Source organism: Muscardinus avellanarius, assembly GCF_963383645.1.
Source record: "Muscardinus avellanarius genome assembly, chromosome: 16".
Lineage (NCBI taxonomy): Eukaryota > Metazoa > Chordata > Mammalia > Rodentia > Gliridae > Muscardinus > Muscardinus avellanarius.
Genome location: NC_137802.1, coordinates 5,911,873 through 5,931,935, shown reverse-complemented (window position 1 = coordinate 5,931,935; position 20,063 = coordinate 5,911,873). Strand labels below are relative to the sequence as shown.

Here is a 20,063-nt window from a genome sequence, read left to right as displayed (position 1 = left end):
GGTGAGACAGGAGGATCACAGGTTCAAGGCGTCCTCCGCAACTTAGTAAGGCCCTCAGTGCTTAGCAAGACCCTGTTTAATAATAATAATAAAAAAAAAGAAGCCAAGTTGGGCACGGTGGTGCAAGCCGTAATCCCAGTGCTTAGGAGGCCGAGAGAAGGATTGTGGGTTCGTGGCCAGTCTCAGGTACTTAGTGAGGCCCTCCACAACTTCGTAATGCCCTGTTTCAAAATAAAGAATAAAAAATAGGGCTGGGAAGCCGGGCGTGGTGGCGCACGCTTGTCATCCCAGCATCTGGGAGGCTGGGGCAAGAAGATCCGGGTTCGCGGCCAGCCTCAGCTGCTTAGTGAGGCCCTCCGCAACTCACTGAGACCCTGTTTCAAATAAATAATAGAATTTAGGGCTGGGGGTGTAGCTCAGGAGTAGAATGCTTCTGGGTTCCATCCCCAGTACTGAAAAAAAAAAGGGCCTGGGGGTGTAGCTCAGTGTTAGAATGCCCCTGGATTCAATCCCCAGCACTGCAAATAAATAAGTAAATAAATAAAATTTTTAAAAATTAAAAAGGGCTAGGGATGTAGTTCAGAAGTAGGATGTCCCAGGTTCAATCCCCAGCACCACAAAAAAAAAAAAAAACCCACAAAAAAACAACTCCCCCAGAGCTCAATTTTCCCCTACTTAACTCCAAATAACATGTCCTGTCCTGGCCCTCGGGGCAGCTGCGTCTGAACAGCCCGCACTTGTGCTCCCGGGCAGAGCTGACCCCATGATCGTGCGGGCCGGAGGTCCAGCTGCCTGCCCCACCCGGGCTCCTCTCTGCTGTCCACCTGCCCCCCATCCCGTGCCGGCTCAACTCTGCGCGAGAGTGGCTCAGATGTGGCCCCTCTGTCCAGGTGTCCTCGTTCTGCCCGGCTCAGCGCGCACACTCCGCTGGCAGTGCCCCCTCCTCCAGAGAACGTGGGCCCAGGGCGGGGAGCGACAGCAGGCTCGGTGGCCAGCGCCAGGTGGCTCTAATCGCTCTAAGTGACATGAATAATGAGGCCCCTGGGCAGGTGGACGGGGCTGCGCCAGCCGTCACGGTGTGTGGCACAAAACATCCGCGGGGACGGGCTGCCCAGGGAGCAGCGGGCAGGAGCCGAGCAGAGCCCCCCACCCCCGCGCGGCCTTGGCAGCCTCGCCCGGTGCCCTTCACCTGTCGGGGAAGCCCGCGGCTGCAGCGGGCTAATTTAGTGCTGGAAGAGGCTGCGGCGAGTTCCTTCAAATGGAAAATGACGCCCGCAGCGAGATGCTCCCCTCAGTCTCCCTGGCTGCGGACCTGAACAATATTTATGATCCGTGGGATCCGAGATTGGGTGTCTCAGAAGCACAGACAGGTCACAAGATGAAGGCACTCGGCCCATCTGCTTTTTTTTTTTGGGTGGGGGGATCCCTGGATTCCGTTTTCCTTCCCAAAGCTCTGTGCACCTGTTTCTCTTGCGAGAGAGCTTTGCGCCAAGGCGACCATTTTTATTTAACTTCGAATAAAACCAACTGATCTCCTACAAGGAAGGGTGAACGCTGAATGGAAACACGCCGGCAGACAGAGGGCTAAGGAGCCTTCTGGCAGGGAAACGGGGGCTGGGGAGGAGGCTTGTGAACACAGCCCTCCCTGGGAAGAGGCGCTTGTGCTCGCCATATTAAATTCTAAGGGACGAGGCTTTAACGGAGGAGAACAAATGCTCCCGGAGACGTTTGCATGATTGCAAACGAGAAAAACTGGCTGGGGGAGGGGGGGCTGGCTCTGGAGGAGCACCCTCCCCCTCGTTTTTCATAGGCTCGCGCTCCTCCGATTCCCAGCACCGCGCCACGCCATTCCAACAGATGCTGCCTGCCGCCGCCGCACTAACCCTTCATCCTTGGGGGCCAATGGAAACGCAGGATTTCCCATTAATCAGGGCCGCGGACACCGAAATAGCTCATCTGACCTTTGCAAATACCAAAGGGTGGATTGAAAGCAGACACTGGCAAGAGGCGTCTTCAGCTTTCTTCCCAGAGATGATCTCGTGCAGTCATTAGCCAAGAGACGGTGCTGGGAGGCGCGACAAGGTTAAAAACGAGGTAGAGTTGGAAGCGAGGGAGCCGACGGGGCTCCCGCGCCCCTTGATGCATTATTTAGCATGCATTAAAAATATATACGGCTCAGAAATCGCCCGGCAGTGGATTGGAAACAATGTCAAACCGGGAGCCAGCAGTTCTCCGAGAGAACACCCGCACGATGACAAACCAGGGCTTTCAACGCGAGGAGGGGTGGGTTGGACTCCATCAGATAACGGAGCTGATATGGCCCGCAGACCACAGGTGTGCTGCTGGCGGCAGACAGGCCCTCTCTTGGGGGACACGCGGTCACGGAATCGAGCTCATCGTAAAGCTTCGTCACATACGCGCTCGTGGGCCGCTGACGGTCCGTGAACCTTAGGGAGGAGCGACCCCTTAATATTTCATGGGCGTTTTCTGTGCGGGGCTGTAACTTAGCACCACTGAAAAATGAATTCTAAGTCATCTTTTAAACCCAGGGCCTCGTGCATGCCAAAGAAGCACGGTGCCGCTGAGCTCTGCCCCTGACCCTCCTGGGTCGCTGTTTTGGGTACTGCGGGTTGAAGCCAGGGGCGTTCCACATTTATTACACCCCCGGCCCCTTTCCCTTGGAGACGCAGCATGTACATGCGGTCTTAAAACATGGAGCCTTTCAAGCCGGGCGTGGTGGCGCACGCTTGTCATCCCCGCTCTTGGGAGGCGGAGACAGGAGGATCGCACAGGTTCAAAGCCAGCCTCAGCTACTTAGTGAGGCTCTCAGCAACTTAGTGAGACCCTGTTTCCAAATAAAATAGAAAATAGGTCTGGGAGTATAGCCCGGAGGTAGAAAAGCCTCTGGATTCCACCCCTAGAACCACCAAAGAAAGAAGTAATAATAATAATAAAATAATAATAATAATAATAATAATAATAATAAAATAGGGCTGAGGGTATAGCTCCGAGGTGTGACACCCCTGGGTTCAATCCCCAGTACCACACACACACATACACCCTGGGACTAAGGCTGCAGTAGCTAAGTTGCTGAGGCCCGGCCTTGACCCTCTGATCCTCCTGTCTCAGCCTCCCCAGGACAGGGATGACCGGGCCCGGGCTCTGCCTTCAGTCGGCACCTTGGTGCTAAGGGTGAGCCCAGCAGGACGTCCAGCGAGAGCCCAGGGAGCGTTTGCGTCTTGCTGGCCCTGCTCGCTGGACTCTCTCCAGTCCTCCTGTGACGGAGCCGCCCACGATCTGGGGTCCCTGACGCTCCCGAGCGGGGGGGGGGGGGGCAGGGCCAGGCTTGTTCACAATGGACGGTGGGCAGAGACAGACAGCAAGAGCCAGGGGTGGGGCACAGTGAGGGGTGGACTGTCCAGCCAGGAAGCTGCAGAGGTGGCCCAGGCGCACCTGGCTTTCAGGGTCAGCGGAGGCCTCTGTGGGACTCTGATGCTTTGCTCGAACAGGCGTCTTCCACCAAGGTGGCCACCCCAGCCCCTGCCGCTCAGGACCCCCACCTCCCCGGTCACAGGCACTCGGGTGCGGGCTGCAACAGCTGCAAATTCTTGCCAGGAAACACGGGGACAGACACAGGCTCCAGCACCTCACTGGGGCAGAAAAATCAGGATAAGCCTAACTATATAATATGGCCAGGCCCCCAACCCCCATTACTCAGCGGCCACGGCCCTCCTGCCCCAGTAGCTGTGGTGTCTGAATCTGCCCAGGTGAGCGAGAGGCAGGGGAGAGAGCCGCCCTGGGGAGGGAGGGCCAGAAGCAGGGGCCCAGAGGCAGGAGGTGTGCCCCAAAGGTGCACAGTCCAGGTCGCTAGACGCTACGAGAGCGCTCCCCGCAGAGGGGCCGCGGGGCACCGTGGGCAATGTTGGGTGCGGCTCCCTTGAGTCTCCTGCCCCAGCCTGGTGCCACCCGAGCCCACGGCCACCGCCGCTCAACAGTGTGCGTGCTCCCCTTGCTCAAGAGTGGGCCTTGGCCGGGGGCCTCAAGCAGGCGGCAGGATCCAGCCAGAATCGCCTCGATCTGATCGTGTTATATTTATTTATTGGCAGTCATTCTACCTCTTGATAGGTTGGGTCCCTCCCCCACGTGATCTCACAGCGGAACCCTGGGAGCCAGAAGCGGCGGCGAGGCTCCAGGTGCCTGGAGACTCCAAACATCGCGAGACTCAGGATGTCATAAGAGAATCGGCATGCCTATAAAAATCAGTGCCTCCGATCCCCGTGTGACTCAGCCAGCCCATCAGGACTGTGCGCAACTCTCCAGGCGCCTGGCCCGTCCGTCATGGCCGGCTGACTCTCCCGAGGATGCTGGGTCCAAATAAAACAGCGGTCTCTGATAACCCGGCTGGTGTTTTTGCCTCCGTCCTAAACCCCCTAACTATTTTCAACTATTCACCTCTGAGCTACAACCCTAGCCCTAATTTTTGTGTGTGTGTGTGTGTGGTACCAGGGATGGGACCCAGGGACATTCTACCTCCAACCTACACACCCCTAACCCTATTTTTGATTCTTTATTTTGAAACAGGGTCTCTCTGAGTTGCAAAGGGTCTCACTAAGTAGCTGAGGCTGTCCGCGAACCACGGTCCTCCTATCTCAGCCTCCCAAATGCTGGGATCACAAGTGTGCGCCACCACGCCGAGCTTATTCTTTATTTTAAAACAGGGTCCCAGCCGGGCATGGTGGCGCCCGCTTGTAATCCCCGCGCTTGGCTTGGGAGGCGGAGACAAGAGGATCGCGCAGGTTCGAAGCCAGCCGCGCTGGCGTAAGAGACCCTGTTTCAAAAATATAAAATAGGTCTGGGAGTGTAGCCCGGAGGTAGAAGGGCTTCCAGAAATCCCAGTACCACCAAAACAAACAAACAAACAAACAAACAAACAAACAAATAAAACAGGGTCCCACTGAGTTGCAGAGGGCCTCACTAAGTAGCTGAGGCTGGCTTCAAACCTGTAATCCTCCTAAGTACTAAGATTACAAATTCTGGAATTACAAATACCGGGAATCCAAGTACTGGGATTACAAGTGTGCGCCCCATGCTCTGCTATTTATTAACTTCAGCTCTAACTATTTCAATGTTACTTTGGCTTAACATTAAGTAAAACTGGTTTTCAACTAACAGTCGCAGTAAAAGTTTTTCACAAGTAAATTTGCCCAAGTAAAGAGAACCATGTCAGGCATCCCAGTATGCCAGAGGCTGAGACAGCAAGATTACAGGTATGAGGCTAGCCTCAACAACTTAATAAAACATATTTCAAAATAAAAAGTGAAGCCGGGCGTGGTAGCGCACGCTTGTAATTCCCGCGTTTGGGAGGCTGAGACAGGAGGATTGTGCAGGTTTGAAGCCAGCCTCAGCTACTTAGCGAGGCCCTCTGCAACTCAGTGAGACCCTGTTTCCAAATAAAGAATAAAAAATAGGGCAAGGGGTGTAGCTCGGAGGTCGAATGCCCCTGGGTTCCATCCCTGGACCCGCAAAAATAAATAAATAAATAAATAAATAAATAATAATAATAATATTAAAATAGGGCTGAGAATGTAGCTCAGAGGTAGGCCGCCCCTGAGTTCAATCCCCAGTACTACAAAAAAATAAAAAAAGAAAGAGAGGAAGGAAGGACGGAATGACTAACGGACAGACTGGGGGTGTGGCTCAGAAGTAGAACACCCTGGGTTCAATTCCCAGTACTGGGAAAAAAAGGTTCCGCCGGCAGATTTTATGTTACGTGTACGTGTGTTTCCCATAATAACAACACAAGTCTGCAGGGAGTCTCTCTGCTCCCCGGCGTGTGAACCGACCGTTTGGCAGCCGTGTGGCGCCAGCAATCTTGCCGACCGGTGCTAGAGACGATCAGGGTGGCCATCGCCTTCCCAGGCCTAGGAGGACAGAAGCCATGGACCCCAAAGGCTGACCCCCTACTTGGAGGAGCGAGAGCCCCAATCAGGCCCACCACGGGCAGAGCCCGAAGCATCACTGGGCCCTGGTCCAGCAGGAAGCCCGTGCCCAGCGGCACACGGGCATGGTGCAAAGTCCCCGCCGGGCCCGGGCAGCCGGCGGGGCGCAGAGGGAGAGGCCGCGCCCCGGGCTCCCTGGGCTCCAGTGTTGATGCTGCCGTGATTCTGAGACGCAGAGGGGTAAAATGCGCAGGTGTGTGTGTGCGTGCGTGCGTGCGTGTGTGTCTGTGTGTGTGTGTCTGTGTGTGTCTGTGTGTGTGAGAGATAGCTAGGGCCTCACACATGCTAGGCACATCTTCTACTATTGAGCTACACTCCTCCAGCAACTTTGTTTTTTTAATGGCCCTGGGAGATTGAACCCAGGGGTGCCCTCTCCCTAAGCTATATACCCCTTTTTAAATTTTTTGTTATTTTTATTTATTTATTTATTTATTTATTGCAGTACTGGGGATGGAACCCAGGGCATTCTACCTCCAAGCGACACCCAGCCCTATTTTTTATTCTTTATTTTGGAAACAGGGTCTCACTGAGTTGCAGAGGGCCTCACTGAGTAGCTGAGGCTGTCCTCGAACCGCGATCCTCCGGTCTCAGCCTCCCGGGTGCTGGGATGACCGCGTGCCCCGCACCGGCGTGGTTTCACTCTTCCTCCCACTGGGAGGCCCAGGCGGCCCCTGCTCTCCAGCCTCACCCTCTCCCCAGAGAGTAAGCTCTCTCGTGCCCCTTACGACTTGCGCACTTCATTTCACTGTAAGTAAAGCACACGTCAATGAAAATCATTAGAAGGCAAATATTATGTATAACATATATTACTGGGTTCATAAGAACGTAGACTCCCCCATGGGGGGCTAAAGGGCTTTGTTTTTGTCGTTTTGTGTTACTCGCGGAGGCCGGCTTCAAAGCTGCGATCCTCCTGTCTCAGCCTCCCAGGTCCTGGGCTTACAGGTGCGCGCCACCACACTGGCTGCTACCCCCGGCCCTTCTTAATGTTTGAGTTGTGTAACGGGGTCTTGCTAAGTTGCCGAGGCCGACCACCAACCTGTGCTCCTTCTGTCTCAGCCTCCGACGTCCTGGGACTACAGCCAGGCACCGCCATGCCCGACTGGCTCAAGGTCTTAGGCCAAAGTCGAAGCCACTCGGGATCGCACAGGAAGCTTCGGGCCTAGAAATGAACTTGTAGAACCTGTTGCCCAAACGGGGAAACCTGTAAGACGTGACCCACGGAACTCACGCGGCAGACCGGCTGCGCAGCAGCGACCAAGCCCAGGCGTCCCAAGGCCCGGCTGGGAATTGTTTCTCTGTTCGGGGCCAGCAAAGCAAAACCAAAGGGATCTTTCTGAACGAATTTCCCTTAAGCCACGCACCTGGACCCGAAGAGTCCCCTCGCCGCCGCCACCGCCTCCTCCAAGCCAGGTCTAAATGAGACTAGCTTTCACACGGTATTTGCCAGCTGGCATGGAGGCGCACGCCTGTGAGTCCAGTACTCGGGAGGCTGAGACAGGAGGATCGCAGGTTCGAGAACAGCCTCAGCAAGTAGCGAGGTGCCAGTCAACCTAGCGAGGCCCTGTTTCCGAATGAGAAATAAAATCAGGTGGGGGTTGTAGCTCGAAGGTAGAATGCCTCTGGGTACAGTCCTCAGAACCACAAATAAATTTTAAAAAATTATGTGTCTTCATGGATCCCAAATGCCCTCCATTAACCGGCAGTCTTAACACTGGCGGAGCCTCCCTCCCGTGTGCACATGTGCAAGAAACTGGCAGGAGGCTGGAGGAGAAGTAGAAGGACACGTGGGCGTCGCAAACCTGACTGACTGTGGGACCCTGGCAGGTCTCCTACTGGGCAGGAGAGATATACATTTGGTGTTTGAAGCCGGTTCCTGGTACACAGCTCCTAATCCGCTTGGAATCGCTAGAGTAGTGTGCGTGTGTGTGTGTGTGTGTGTGTGTGTATGTGTGTGTGTGTGTATGTGTGTGTGTGTGTGTGTGTACACACTGGGGATAAAACCCAGGGGTGCTCTGCACTGAGCTACGGCCCCAGCCCTTTTTACTTTTTTTTTTTGCAGTACTGGGGATTGAACCCGGGGGCATTCTAGCAGGGACACTACTCAGGAGGCTAAGGCAGGAGGATTGCAAGTTCGAGGTCAGCCTGGGCAACTTAGCAAGCAAGATCCTGTCTCAAAATACAGTGAAAAGGGGTGGGGATGTAGCTCAGTGCGTTCAATCCCCAGTACTGCCAAAAAAAAAAAAAAAAAAGACAAAACAGAAGAAAAGAAAGGAAGAAAAAGACCATGCATGGTGGCACATGCTTATAAATCTCAGTAGTTAGGAGGTTGAGACAGGAGGATCACAGGTTCGAGACCAGCCTCAACCACTTAGCCAGGCCCCTTAGCAACTCAGTGAGACCTGGTTTCAAAATAAAGAATAAAAAATAGGAGCCGGGCGTGGGGGCGCACGCTTGTAATCCCAGCATTCGGGAGGCTGAGACCGGAGGATCGCGGTTCTTGGGCAGCCTCAGCTACTAAGTGAGGCCTTCTACAACTCAGTGAGACCCAGTTTCAAAAATAAAGAATAAAAAACAGGCAGGGGGTCTAGCTTGGAGGTCAAATGCCCCTGGGTTCCATCCCCAGACCCTCAAAAAAAAAAAAAAATAGGGCTGGGGGTGTGTAGCTCGGAGGTAGAAAGCCCCTGGGTTCCATCCCCAGTACCGCAAAATAAATAAATAATAAAAATAAAAGGGCTGGAGTGTACTTTGGAGGTAGGATGCTCCTGAATTCAATCCCCAGTATCCTCCTCCCCCCCAAAAAAATGCATTTTGAGGGGTAAAAATATCATCGGCCTACTCTCTCTCTGGGCGCCTAAAGAAATGAGGGGCTGGAGCAGAGGCAGCCAAGGCCCGTCCATCTGGAGCCCGGTGAGCCCCGAAGTGCTGCTGTAAGAGCCTCTAGCTGACCCCAGAGGCCTCTCTCTGGAAGTCACCAGCGCCCTCGGCTCTCAGCCCCCAACCACGTCATTTCTCGGACTTCATTTCCAGTTTTGACTGAGGTCACGCCAGAACTCCGTGTGACCTCTCCTTTGAGGAACGGGAAAAAACCCAAAAAACTCCAAAAAACCCAAAACCCTCAACAGCGTCCTATTAGCGGCCCTGTCCTTGTCCCCAGCTCTCAAAGCCTCGCAGCCCAGTTCTCTGAGATGAAAGCGCTGGTCTCTCTCCGTTACACTCAATTCTAAACCAAAACCCCAAACAGAAGTTTGGACGTGCCTCCCGGACCCCCGGGCCTGCGCCTCATTAATGATTAAAACGGCAGCCGGCGATGTCTTAAAAGCAGGTTGGTGAGCGGGACAAGGTGGCAGCTGTCGAGATTCCCTCCCTGTGTCCGACGCCGGGGTCCCCCATCGAATGAGGGAAAGTGAGCCGCATGGCCGCCTCGCTAAGAACCCGGGCGGAGAATCACGTCCCAGCAAACTCGCTGGGACGGAGAAGAGCGCGCCTGCACCCTGGACTCTGCTGGGAAGGCGGACGCTGGGCGCATAATTCATAATACTAGAGCAGATCTGACCGTGAGATAAATATTACCAGCTTTTCAGGAGTCCGTTCAACTCCGCGGCATAGATACGGACTGAGCACTGGCTTTGCCGTCCCCAGAACTGGGTTCAAGGCCCTGCTTTGCCACACACAAACCATGGATCTTGAGAAAAGTACTTTGTTTCCAGGTCTCAGTTCCCTAAACAGCAAACATGGCCTGGTGGCATGTCCCAGCTACTCAAGAGGCAAAGGGAAGAGGATTACTTATAGCTCAGGAGTTACCGGTCTCTATCTAGGTAACACAGAAAGATCTTGTCCCTTTAAAAACAAGCACTGCTTGTACTCGGTACCATTGAACTGGCACGTATGAATAGTTAAGATAGTAATTCTGTTTTATATACTTTACCACAATTTTTTTTTTTGGGGGGATAGCGGAGGTTGAACCCAGGGGTCTTCTACCTCCGAGGTCTACCTCCAGCCCTTTTTATTTTTTTATTTTGAAATAAGGCCTTTCTAGGTTGCTGAGGGTTTCACTAAAGTGCTGAGGCTGGCCTAGGTTCTGCCATCCTCTTCTCTCAGCCTCCCAAATACTGAGATCAGAGGTGTGTGCCACCACACCCAGCTATCTCCAACCCTTTTTCTTAAATTTTACTTTAATTTATTTTTTATTTTTTTCCTGCTGTTTCAGCCCAGGTACTGGGGTTACAAGCCTGTGCCACCATGCCCAGGCCCAGCTTATTTTGTATTTTGGAATGGGGTCTCATTTAGTTATCTCATGCTAAAACCTCAAACTTCCAATCCTCCTGTCTCAGCCTCCCACATACTGGGGTGCCAATACACACCACCACACTCAACATAAGTATTGCTTTTGGGGGGGGGCTAAAGATGGAACCCAGGAGCATTCTACCTCCGAGCGACACCCCCAGACCTATTTTTTATTCTTTATTTTGAAACCAGGTCTCACTGAGTTGCAGAGGGCCTCACTAAGTAGCTGAGGCTGTCCGCGAACCGTGATCCTCCTGTCTCAGCCTCCCGGATGCTGGGATGACGAGCGTGCGCCACCTCGTCCGGCTTCGGATCCGGGTTTTGACAGACAGGGAGAATGATCTTTCAGTGACTGATCAGGAAATCTCCCTGTGTCGGCGATAACGTCACGCCATTCCCCTCCTAGAACTCTCGCTGGCTCCTTAGGACTGTGGAGAGAGGAGGCCTCATTTTTTGGCCAACGGGTGAGGGGGGCCCCTCCCCACCAGCCGCACCCCAGCTCCCGCCACTCCCCTGGCCCCGCAGCAGTGCCGCCAGGTCCTCCACGCCGCCTGCCCTGCCTGCCTGCCTTTCTCTCTTCCTTCTTTCTTTTTAGGACTAGAGAAGGGACCCAGGAGCATTCTGCCTCTGAGCGCCACCTCTAGCTCTTTTTATTTATTTATTTTTCATTTTGAAAGAGGGTCTAAGTTGCCAAGGCTGGCTGCAAACCTGCGATCCTCCTGCCTCGGCCTCCCGAGTACTGGGATCACAAGCGTGGACCACTCTGCCTGGCCTGGTGCCTGCCGGCCTTCCTTTCTTTGTACTAGGGATTGAACCCAAGGCATTCGACCTCCAAGGTACATCCCTAGCCCTATTTTAATTTTATTTTGAAACAGGGTCTCACTAGGTTGATGAGAATCTCACTACTTGCTGAGGCTGTCCTCGAACCTGTGATCCTCCTGTCTCAGTCTCCCAAGTACTAGGATCACAAGCATGTGCCACCACACCCGCCTCCTTTCCCAACTTCTGTCTCTCTCTCTCTCTCTCTCTCTCTCTCTCTCTCTCTCTCCTCTCTCTCTCTCTCTCTCTCTCTCTCTCTCTCTCTCTCTCTTTTCATGGCACTGTGGATTGAACTCAGAGGCATTTTTACCTCCAAGCTATACCCCTAGCCTGGTTTTATTTTTTATTTTTATTTTATTTATTTATTTATTTAGTGGTACTGGGGATGAAACCCAGGAGACTTCTACCTCTGGGCTACACTCCCAGGCCTATTTTATATTTTTTATTTGGAAGCAGGGTCTCACTAAATTGCTCAGAACCTCACTAAGTAGCTGGGCTGGCTTTGAACCTGTGCGATCCTCTCAAGGGCGGGGATTACAGGCGTGGGCCACCACACCTGGCTCTTATTTTTTATTTTGAAACAGAGTGTCAAGAAGTCGCAGAGGGCCTGCTAAAGAGCTGAGGCTGGCTGTGAACCTGCAATCCTCCCGTCTCAGCCTCCCAAGTCCTTGGGAGCACAGCGGCGCCCCCACGCCCGGCTCTCCTTTCCCATTTCTACATGAACAAAATCCTACGTGTTCATCAAAGTCCCTGAGCAGCAGCCCACCCACAGAGCCTTCCTGAGTCCGCTGGCCCTGAGAGTCCCCTCACCCTCCTGCTGAGGGAGAACCCCCAGAACACACGCGGGGAGCCGGGCGCTGGGTGCAGTCGGCTCGCTAACTGAAAGCCGTGTGAGCCTAGGTCAGGCCCGCACCTCTCAAGGACCCCATCGGGGGACAGAGAAAACGGAAATACCTCCTCACTACTGTCACAAGGGCTAAATGACCGCAGACACGTGGAGTGCCCACTTCAGGCTCTGGCATGTAGTCATCTAACACTGAACTTAAAAAAAAAAAAAAAAAGAACTTTCAAGCTAGGCATGGCGTGGTGGCGCATGCTTGAAATACCAGCATTTGGGAGGCTGGGACAGGAGGATCGCGGTTCCGTTCAGTTCGGTTCGCAGCCTGCCTCAGCTCCTTAGTGAGGCCCTCTGCAACTCAGTGAGACCCTGTTTCCAAGTAAAGAATAAAAAATAGGGCTGGAGGTGTAGCTTGGAGGTAGAATGCCCCTGGGCTCCATCCCCAATACTGCAAAAAAAAAAAAAAAAAAAAAAAAGAATTATAAAATAGGGCTGAGGGTGTAGCTCAGACCCAGGCTCCATCCTCAGTACGGCAAAAGAGAAAGAAAGAGAGGGGGAGAGGGAGACAGAGAGAGAGCGAGAGAGCGAGAGAGAGAGAAAGAGAGAGAAACAGACAGGAACAATAATACCCAAATAATTAAATGAGATTCCACATCCGGAGTTTGCATACCGTAGGTGCTCAATAATTATGAGTTCCAGTTTTTGTCTTAAACAGCTCACCAGGTGTGTGGATTACATGAAATTATCAAAGCCGACGGACTCTCCAAATTGCCAGCTGGGATCACATTCGAAAGGATGACAGGTTTTTCTTGGTAGAGACGGCCAGGCTAGAGTTGATCGGCCTGGTTGTAATTTTCAGGCTCTCAGGCAACACTTTAAGTGCGACCCCAAACTCCAAACACAAACTCTGGAACAGATTATCTGCTTTTTAGATGTTTCTGAAACCAGAACTAGGAAGAAAATAGGTGGCCCCTTCCCGCTGATCCGGGCAGAACGAACAGCTCCCTCATCTCCGAACCTCAACCCATCTCAACTTCTCTCTTGAAAAAGGAATACCCCAAACCCTTTTCCCAACCATCATGAGGATACAGCTGACGCCAGACCCGCATCCTGGGCCTAACTCCTGATAGAATATGTCCAAGTCACATGGAGGTAGAAGGTCGAGCTTAACCAACAAGTTTTTTTGTTCTTTTTTGGTGGCACTTGGGATGGATACACTCCCAGACCCATTTTATATTTTATATGGAAACAGGGTCTCACTAGGTTGCTGAGAGCCTCACTCAGTAGCTGAGGCTGGCTTCCAACCTGCGCGATCCTCCCGTCTCCGCCTCCCGAGCGCGGGGATTACAAGCGTGCGCCACCACGCCTGGCAATCAGAAACAGTTTGAAACTTTTTTTCAGAAATGAGGGCCAGCCTCAGCAATTTAAGGAGACCCTCGGCAATTGAGTGAGACCCTGTTTCAAAATAAAAAATTGCCGGGCGTGGTGGCGCACGCCTGTCATTCCCGCGCTTGGGAGGCGGAGACAGGAGGATCCCGCAGGTTCGTAGTCAGTCACGCTGGCTTAAGAGACCCTGTTTCCAAATAAATAAATAAAAAAAAGTTCTGGGAGTATAGCCCGGAGGGAGAAGGGCTTCCAAGGAGCCCCAGTACCACCAAAAAATAAATAAATACATAAATAAATAAATAAATAAAATAAGGCTGGGGTGTTGCTCAGAGGCAAAATGTCCCTGGGTTCAATTCCCAGTACTAAAAATAAAATAAAATAAAAACAAAAGTAAGGCATAAATGGCTGGGGATACAGCCTCAGTGACAGAGTGCACCTAGCATGCACGAAGCCCTGGGTTTGAGTCCCAGCCCTGGAGGAAGGAGAAAAAGGAATGGCCAAGTAACTCTGTCAGACTTTGGTCCTGCCTGCCAGCTCCGGATGTGCAGGCCGCGTCTGACTAAAGAACTGTTAGGACTTCTAGGTGAAGCTCAGGCAGGAGACAAGGTAATACGGACCCCACCGGTACTGGGCGCAGGACCCTTTAGTGAGCCTGGTACCTCTCCTGAAAGTCAGGGTGTGTGTGTGTGTGTGTGTGTGTGTGTGTGTGTGTGTGTGTGTAGGGGGCTGCTGGGAGTCAAAACCAGGAGCATTCTAACTCTGAGCTATTATACAGTCCTATTATACTGTTTTATTTTGAAACAGGGCCTTGCTAAGTCGTGGGGGGCCCCATTAAGTTGCTGAGGCTGGTCACAGACCTGTGATCCTCTCGTCTCTGCCTCCCAAGTCCTGGATTACAACTGTGTGTCCTCATGCCCGGCTCCCTATTTTGTTTTTGTTTTGAAATAGGGTCTTGCTAAGTCGCTGAGAGTATCACTTCTTGCTGAGACTGTCCTCTAACCTGTGATCCTCCTGTCTCAGCCTCCCAAGTGCTGGGAAGACAAGTGTGTGTCGCCATGCCCAGAGTATGTGTTTATTTTGAAATAGGGTTCGCTAAAGACTACAGTGCTTCAAATCAGAACTACTCATCGTTGTCAGACGCATCTGTGTTCTCTCCTGAAACTGAAAGTCCCATGAGGACAGGCTGGTGAATGGCACCCCAGCTGTCCCTCTCACAAGTGGGCAGTCAGTTCGCATCTGTGACCCTCAATTTCCTCTTCTTTAAAGTAGGAGGAGCAGCCGGGCGTGGTGGCGCACGCTTGTCATCCCCGCGCTTGGGAGGCGGAGACAGGAGGATCGCGCAGGTTCGAAGCCAGCCTCAGCTACTGAGTGAGGCTCTCAGCAACTTAGTGAGACCCTGTTTCCAAATAAAATAGAAAATAGGTCTGGGAGTATAGCCCGGAGGTAGAAAGCCCCTGGGTTCCACTCCCAGTACCACCAATAAATAAATAAATAAATAAATAATAAAGTAGGAGGAGCAGCCAGGCGTGGTGGCACACACTTGTAATCCCCGTGTTTGGGAGGCGGAGACAGGAGGATCGCACAGGTTCGAAGCCAGCCGTGCTGGCTTAAGAGACCCTGTTTCCAAATACAGTATAAAAATAGGTCTGGGAGTGTAGCCCGGAGGTAGAAGGGTTTCCGGGAAACCCAGTGCCACAAAAAAATAAAAAACAATAAATAAATACAGTAGGAGGAACAATTAAACCGATTCACAAGACGTCTATAAGGAGCAACGTGGTGGCACAAGTCTTTAATCCCAATATTTGAGAGGCCGAGACCGGAGGATCACAGGTCCTAGGACAGACTCAGTAACTTAGTGAGACCCCACTTCAAAATAAAAAATAAGATCGGGCCGGGTGTGATGGTGCATCCTTGTCATCCCAGCATTTGGGATGCTGAGACAGGAGGATCACGGTTCACGGCCAGCCTCGGCTACTCACTGAGGCCCTCTGCAACTCGGTGAGGCCCTGTTTCAAAATAAAAGAATAAACAATATAGCTAGAAGTGTAGCCCTTGGGTTCCATTCCCAGTACCAGAAAAATAAATAAACAAATGACTAAGACGAGGCTGGGGGTGGACAGCTCGGTGGTACAGCAGCCCTGGGTTGTTCAGTCTCCAGCACCACATGTGCACAGAAAATTTACCTCATCTCCTTTAGCTTCTACCTCTCATCTCTGTTCTACTTTTCATAACCAGCTGGGCACATTAAAGGAGAGCACTCCCTACTATACGGGGGCCGAAAAGGGGGGAAAACCCCACGTTACTGGCTCCCTCCATTAAATGGTTGGAATTCTACACCCAGCTGCAAAATTCGTTTTGGGGATAAGACTGCAGAAAAAGAGCCCCTGAGACCACCAGGAAAGAGAGGAGAAAGAAGAAAGGAGGGTGCGAATCCAGAGAGACGCTCGAATGGGCCGTAGGGCATAGAAAAGGAGGGAGCCCACTGTGTGTGTGTGTGTGTGTGTGTGTGTGTGTGTGTGTGTGTGTGGTGCTGGGGATTGAACATGGGGGCATTCCACCTCTGAGCCACACCCCAGCCCCTCTTTTTTTTTTAAATTTTGCAACCAGGCTCCCTAAGTTGCTGAGGCTGGCGTCCAACCCGGTCTCAGCCTCTCAAGTCCGGAGATTACAGGCGTGCGCCACCACTGTGCCTGGCTGGAACCGCCTTTTTCGGCACCCAACGTCCATGATCCCTTATGAAAGACACTGTACCCGAAATACGCCAAACAGCCAACACTAGAGGCCTCAGTGCCTTCACAGGCCCCACGAAAGGCCGAAAAGTAAGCTGGAAATGAATAAGGAAGGAGGCAGGACCTAACAAATTCCTACTGCCTAAACCAGTCGGGCCTTATGCCTGGCCCACCTGTGAGATGCCACCAAAGACGTCTTACCAGTCCTTCAACCAACCAGGAGGAACCCAGTTTTGAAAGAAGCGAACCAGCATTCTTGGCTGAACCCTTGGCATACGCTCCTGCCTTAGACGAAAAGGCAAATTGCAGGCGGGCACACTTGTAATCCCAGTACATAGGAGGCTGAGATAGGAGGATCGAAGGTTCAAGGCCAGCCTCAGCAAGACCCTCCACGACTTAGTGAGTCCCTGTTTCAAAAATAAAATCAATATAAAATAAAAAGAATAATATAAATAATAAATAAATAAAATCAAAAGGGCTGAGGGTGTAACTCAGAGGTAGAATGGGTTTGATCCCTGGTATCAAAAAAAAGGCAAGCTGCTTTTTAATTCCTTCTTATCATTATTATTACTATTATGTTTGCCATGCTGGGGCTCAAAGGCGCTAAGCACATACGGTACCACGGAACTACATCCCCAGCCTACAAGATGGGAGGGTGGGCGTTAGGAAATCCCATACAAGGGCCACTTTGGTATTCCTTCACCCACTCTTTAGGTTTTCCTTAGCCCAGGATGCCGCTCATCTCTGGTGCCTTTCCTGGGTGCCCAGAGCCCCCCTACAGGATTGACAGGTACTGCCCGAGTACCATTCTCTCCATTCTGACAGCAAAAGATCTCAAAACTTTGGAAAACATAGTACAGCCGAGGGAACCCCCATGGACGAGCAGACGTGACCACGAGGGATACCAAACTTTAGAACCTATCACCTATCACGTCTCACATCCAAACACCTCAGGTGACAGGCAAAGAAACTTTCTGGCCAGAAAGGACACAGGGTCACCGGGAGAGTGATGGGCAAAGCCACCAGTGAAGTCCAGGTTTCCTGACTCCCAGTGGAGTGCTCTTATCACTAAACACAGCCTCCCTTCGCTTCCCCTGGGGAGTCGCTGCAGGCATGCCAACCCCCTGCCAAGATAATCACCCTGAAGGAGCCCCTCCCCCAGACGGTCCCTCCTACAGCCTAGCTGAGTTGCTCGGCTCAAATTAGCAAGTCTTGGAGCAGGGGGCATTTTCTGGGAGAGTGCCCGGTCTGAGTCCGCTGGTACCCAAGAGGAGACAGGAGGACGCAAAGAGGAGGTGACATCCCAGAGAGGGGCTGGGAGAACTTGGTCCTGGAGGATGCGGGCAGTGGCCTCTCCCAACACCCTGCCAGAGGTAGGCAGACCAGCAGTTCTAGAAGAGACAGGAAGGGCAGGGCCCCGATGGGCAGGGCCGGGGAGCATCTCCGGGTCCAAGTTGGGACCGGAGGCGCCTCCTGGCAGGATGGCGCTGGCGCCCGGGAGCTGGCACCAGTGCCAGGCGGAGGCCCTAGGGCAAGGACGTCTGGCCTGTCCGTGAGGTGGCCCCGGCGCCGGGCAGAGGCCCGATGACAAGGATGCCCGGCTCCCCGACGAGGCGGCGCCGCTCCCTGGAAGAGGCCCGGCCCACACGTGAGCATCCCCGCCTCTCGGCACAGGCTCGACGACGAGGATGCCCGGGCCACCTGTGAGGCGCCCAGCAGAGGCCCGCGGTCCTCCCCTGCCGGGTCCGCCGCCGCCGCAGCCCGCCCCGCCAGCCTTACCGAGACACTGGCCCACGGGGGTGCTGAACGGGTTCCCCAGGAGGAACTCCATCTTGGGCCGACGACACGGCAGCGGCCGGGACGCCCTGTCTGCCGCCGCGGTGGCCGCCGTCCCCCGCCGCGCTCCGGACCAGACTGACACTTGCCCCCGCCCCACCCTTCGGAATGCCGAGCGCCGGGTCCCCGGCCCCGCCCACCCGCCGCGTCTCTATTGGGCGGCGCCTCCGCAACTCTTCTCCGATTGGTTTGCGCGGAAGTCCCGCCCGCCACGCGGCGTCCGATTGGGCCGAGGAGCGACTTAGGTCACTGGAGTCCCCGGCAGGCGTAGCGGCGACTCCCCTGGCCCGCCTCCAAGCGGGAGGCCGCGCATTTTGATTCACCTGTCGACCCGTCAATCTAGCGAAGTCGCACGATTATTGGACAAAGAGTGCGTCAGTCACTCAAAGAGGCGGGCGGAGAAGAGGTGGACCTAGAAAGTGGCCCGCCCCTAGGAGGTTCTGATTGGGCAAGCATTTGTTTTCTCTACGGCTGGTTGGTGTTTGGAGTATTTCCCCACCCGGACGTGTGAGCACGTGACCCATCAACTTTCACCCAGGATGTCTACCTCCTGACTTCCCCTTAGCAACCGAGTGGCGGCTTTTGGTTCCCCAGCAACCGAGAGACGCCTTGTAGCGGGTGCTCGGGGAGGTGAGGCCGGGGAGTTGAGGACCCTCGGGGGCACAGAGCACCCAACTTAGCTCTTTCCCGTGACCTGTTTCTCTGACCCGGTCCATCTCCTTTGCAAAATGGAAACGCGCATCCTCTGCCGGCCACTTTGTAGTCGCGCTGGGACAGCCAAGGCATTTTTGTCCCAGATTTTTCAGGTTTCTAGAGGCGATACTGCCTAAAAGAACATTTCCTCAGAGAGTCAGGGCTAGAAGGGATCTTAAGGGGTTTCCTCCCCCAGCCCTGACTCCTGTCTGATTTTTTATAGAAAAAGTACCTCGTCCACTGGTAACTCTTTCTGGAATTTAACTATCATATCCGACCTCAAAACTCTTTTAGTTAAGTTTAGTGCTGGTGAAAGCGCTTGAGCTGGACAAACGTATCCTCGAGTTCTGTGTCCGCCTTTGTCAGTAACTCTTGAGCCGGGACAAGTTCCTTCCCATCCTCGGTTCCTCTCTATCCAGGAAATAAGGGCACTGGTTCTTCTTTAATGGCCTCCAGAGCTGATGTGTAATTAAATAATTTGTGTGCACTGAGTATAATACGGTCAACACTCGGTAGGTGGTTGATTTTCTTAAGAATTCACGCCCAACGGGGCCTATATTTCTCAAATCCAGCTCACCCACTCTTGTTTCCCAGGGAAATCCAGATCCGTTTCCCAGTGAGGAGTCCACTTTGCAGACAGGTATGTGAAACTCTGTGGCTCCCGCAGCTCCTGCTGTCCCTCTTCTCCCAAAACACTACCACCAAGCAAGTCAGTAGCGACCCATTTTGGATGGCAGATTACTGACAATATCTCCATAGGAGAAGACTGTTTCAGCTTTGTCCCTGAAACAGAGAAGCCATGAGGAACGTTATGAGCTATGGGTAACATTATACTGGGCAATCATAGCGCCTAGTAACAGGGGACAGGGGATTCATGATTAGGAAAATAGGTTTGGTGATAGAAACCTAACCATGGTAATCAAACTTCCTTTTTTTTTTTCTGGTGGTACTGGGGTTCCTGGAAACCCTTCTACCTCCGGGCTACACTCCCAGAACCATTTTTATATTTTTATTTGGAAACAGGGTCTTTTAAGTAAGCGCGGCTGGCTTCAAACCTGCGCGATCCTCCTGTCTCCGCCTCCCGGGGATGACAAGCGTGAGCCACCATGCCTGGCCAGCCTTCTTTTTTTTTTAACTTTTCTATTTTGGTACTAGGAATGGAAATCAGGAGCATTCTGCCTTTGAGCTACACCCTCAGCTCTTTCTTTAAATGTTTACTTTGTAGTTTTTTTTATTAAGTTTTTTTTTCTTTTTGCGGTACTGAAGATTGAACCGAAGGGGCATATTACCTCTGAGCTACATCCCCAGCCTGATTTTATTCTTTATTTTGAAACAGGATCTCACTGAGCTGCAGAGGGCCTCAGTAAGTAGCTGAGGCTGGCTGTGAACCTATGATCCCCCTGTCTCAGCCTCCCAACTACTGAGATTATAGGCCTGCGCTACCATGCCTGGCGTGTGTGCGTGTGCGTGCGTGTGTGT

At 52.9% G+C, this 20,063-nt stretch overlaps 1 protein-coding gene across 11 annotated transcripts in view; it reads right to left on the bottom strand.

The window, feature by feature from the left end:
• Positions 1-17,886, bottom strand: part of TOM1L2 (target of myb1 like 2 membrane trafficking protein) — a gene marked incomplete at both ends in the record, with an annotated part of 103,234 nt that extends 85,348 nt beyond the window's left edge. For all 11 annotated transcript variants that reach the window (XM_080713348.1, XM_080713351.1, XM_080713352.1 and 8 more), the window contains one exon: positions 17,835-17,886. In XM_080713348.1, coding sequence (XP_080569474.1) covers positions 17,835-17,886 — 52 coding nt within the window. The remainder of the gene's footprint in view (positions 1-17,834) is intronic.
• Between the last annotated feature and the right edge of the window lie 2,177 nt (positions 17,887-20,063).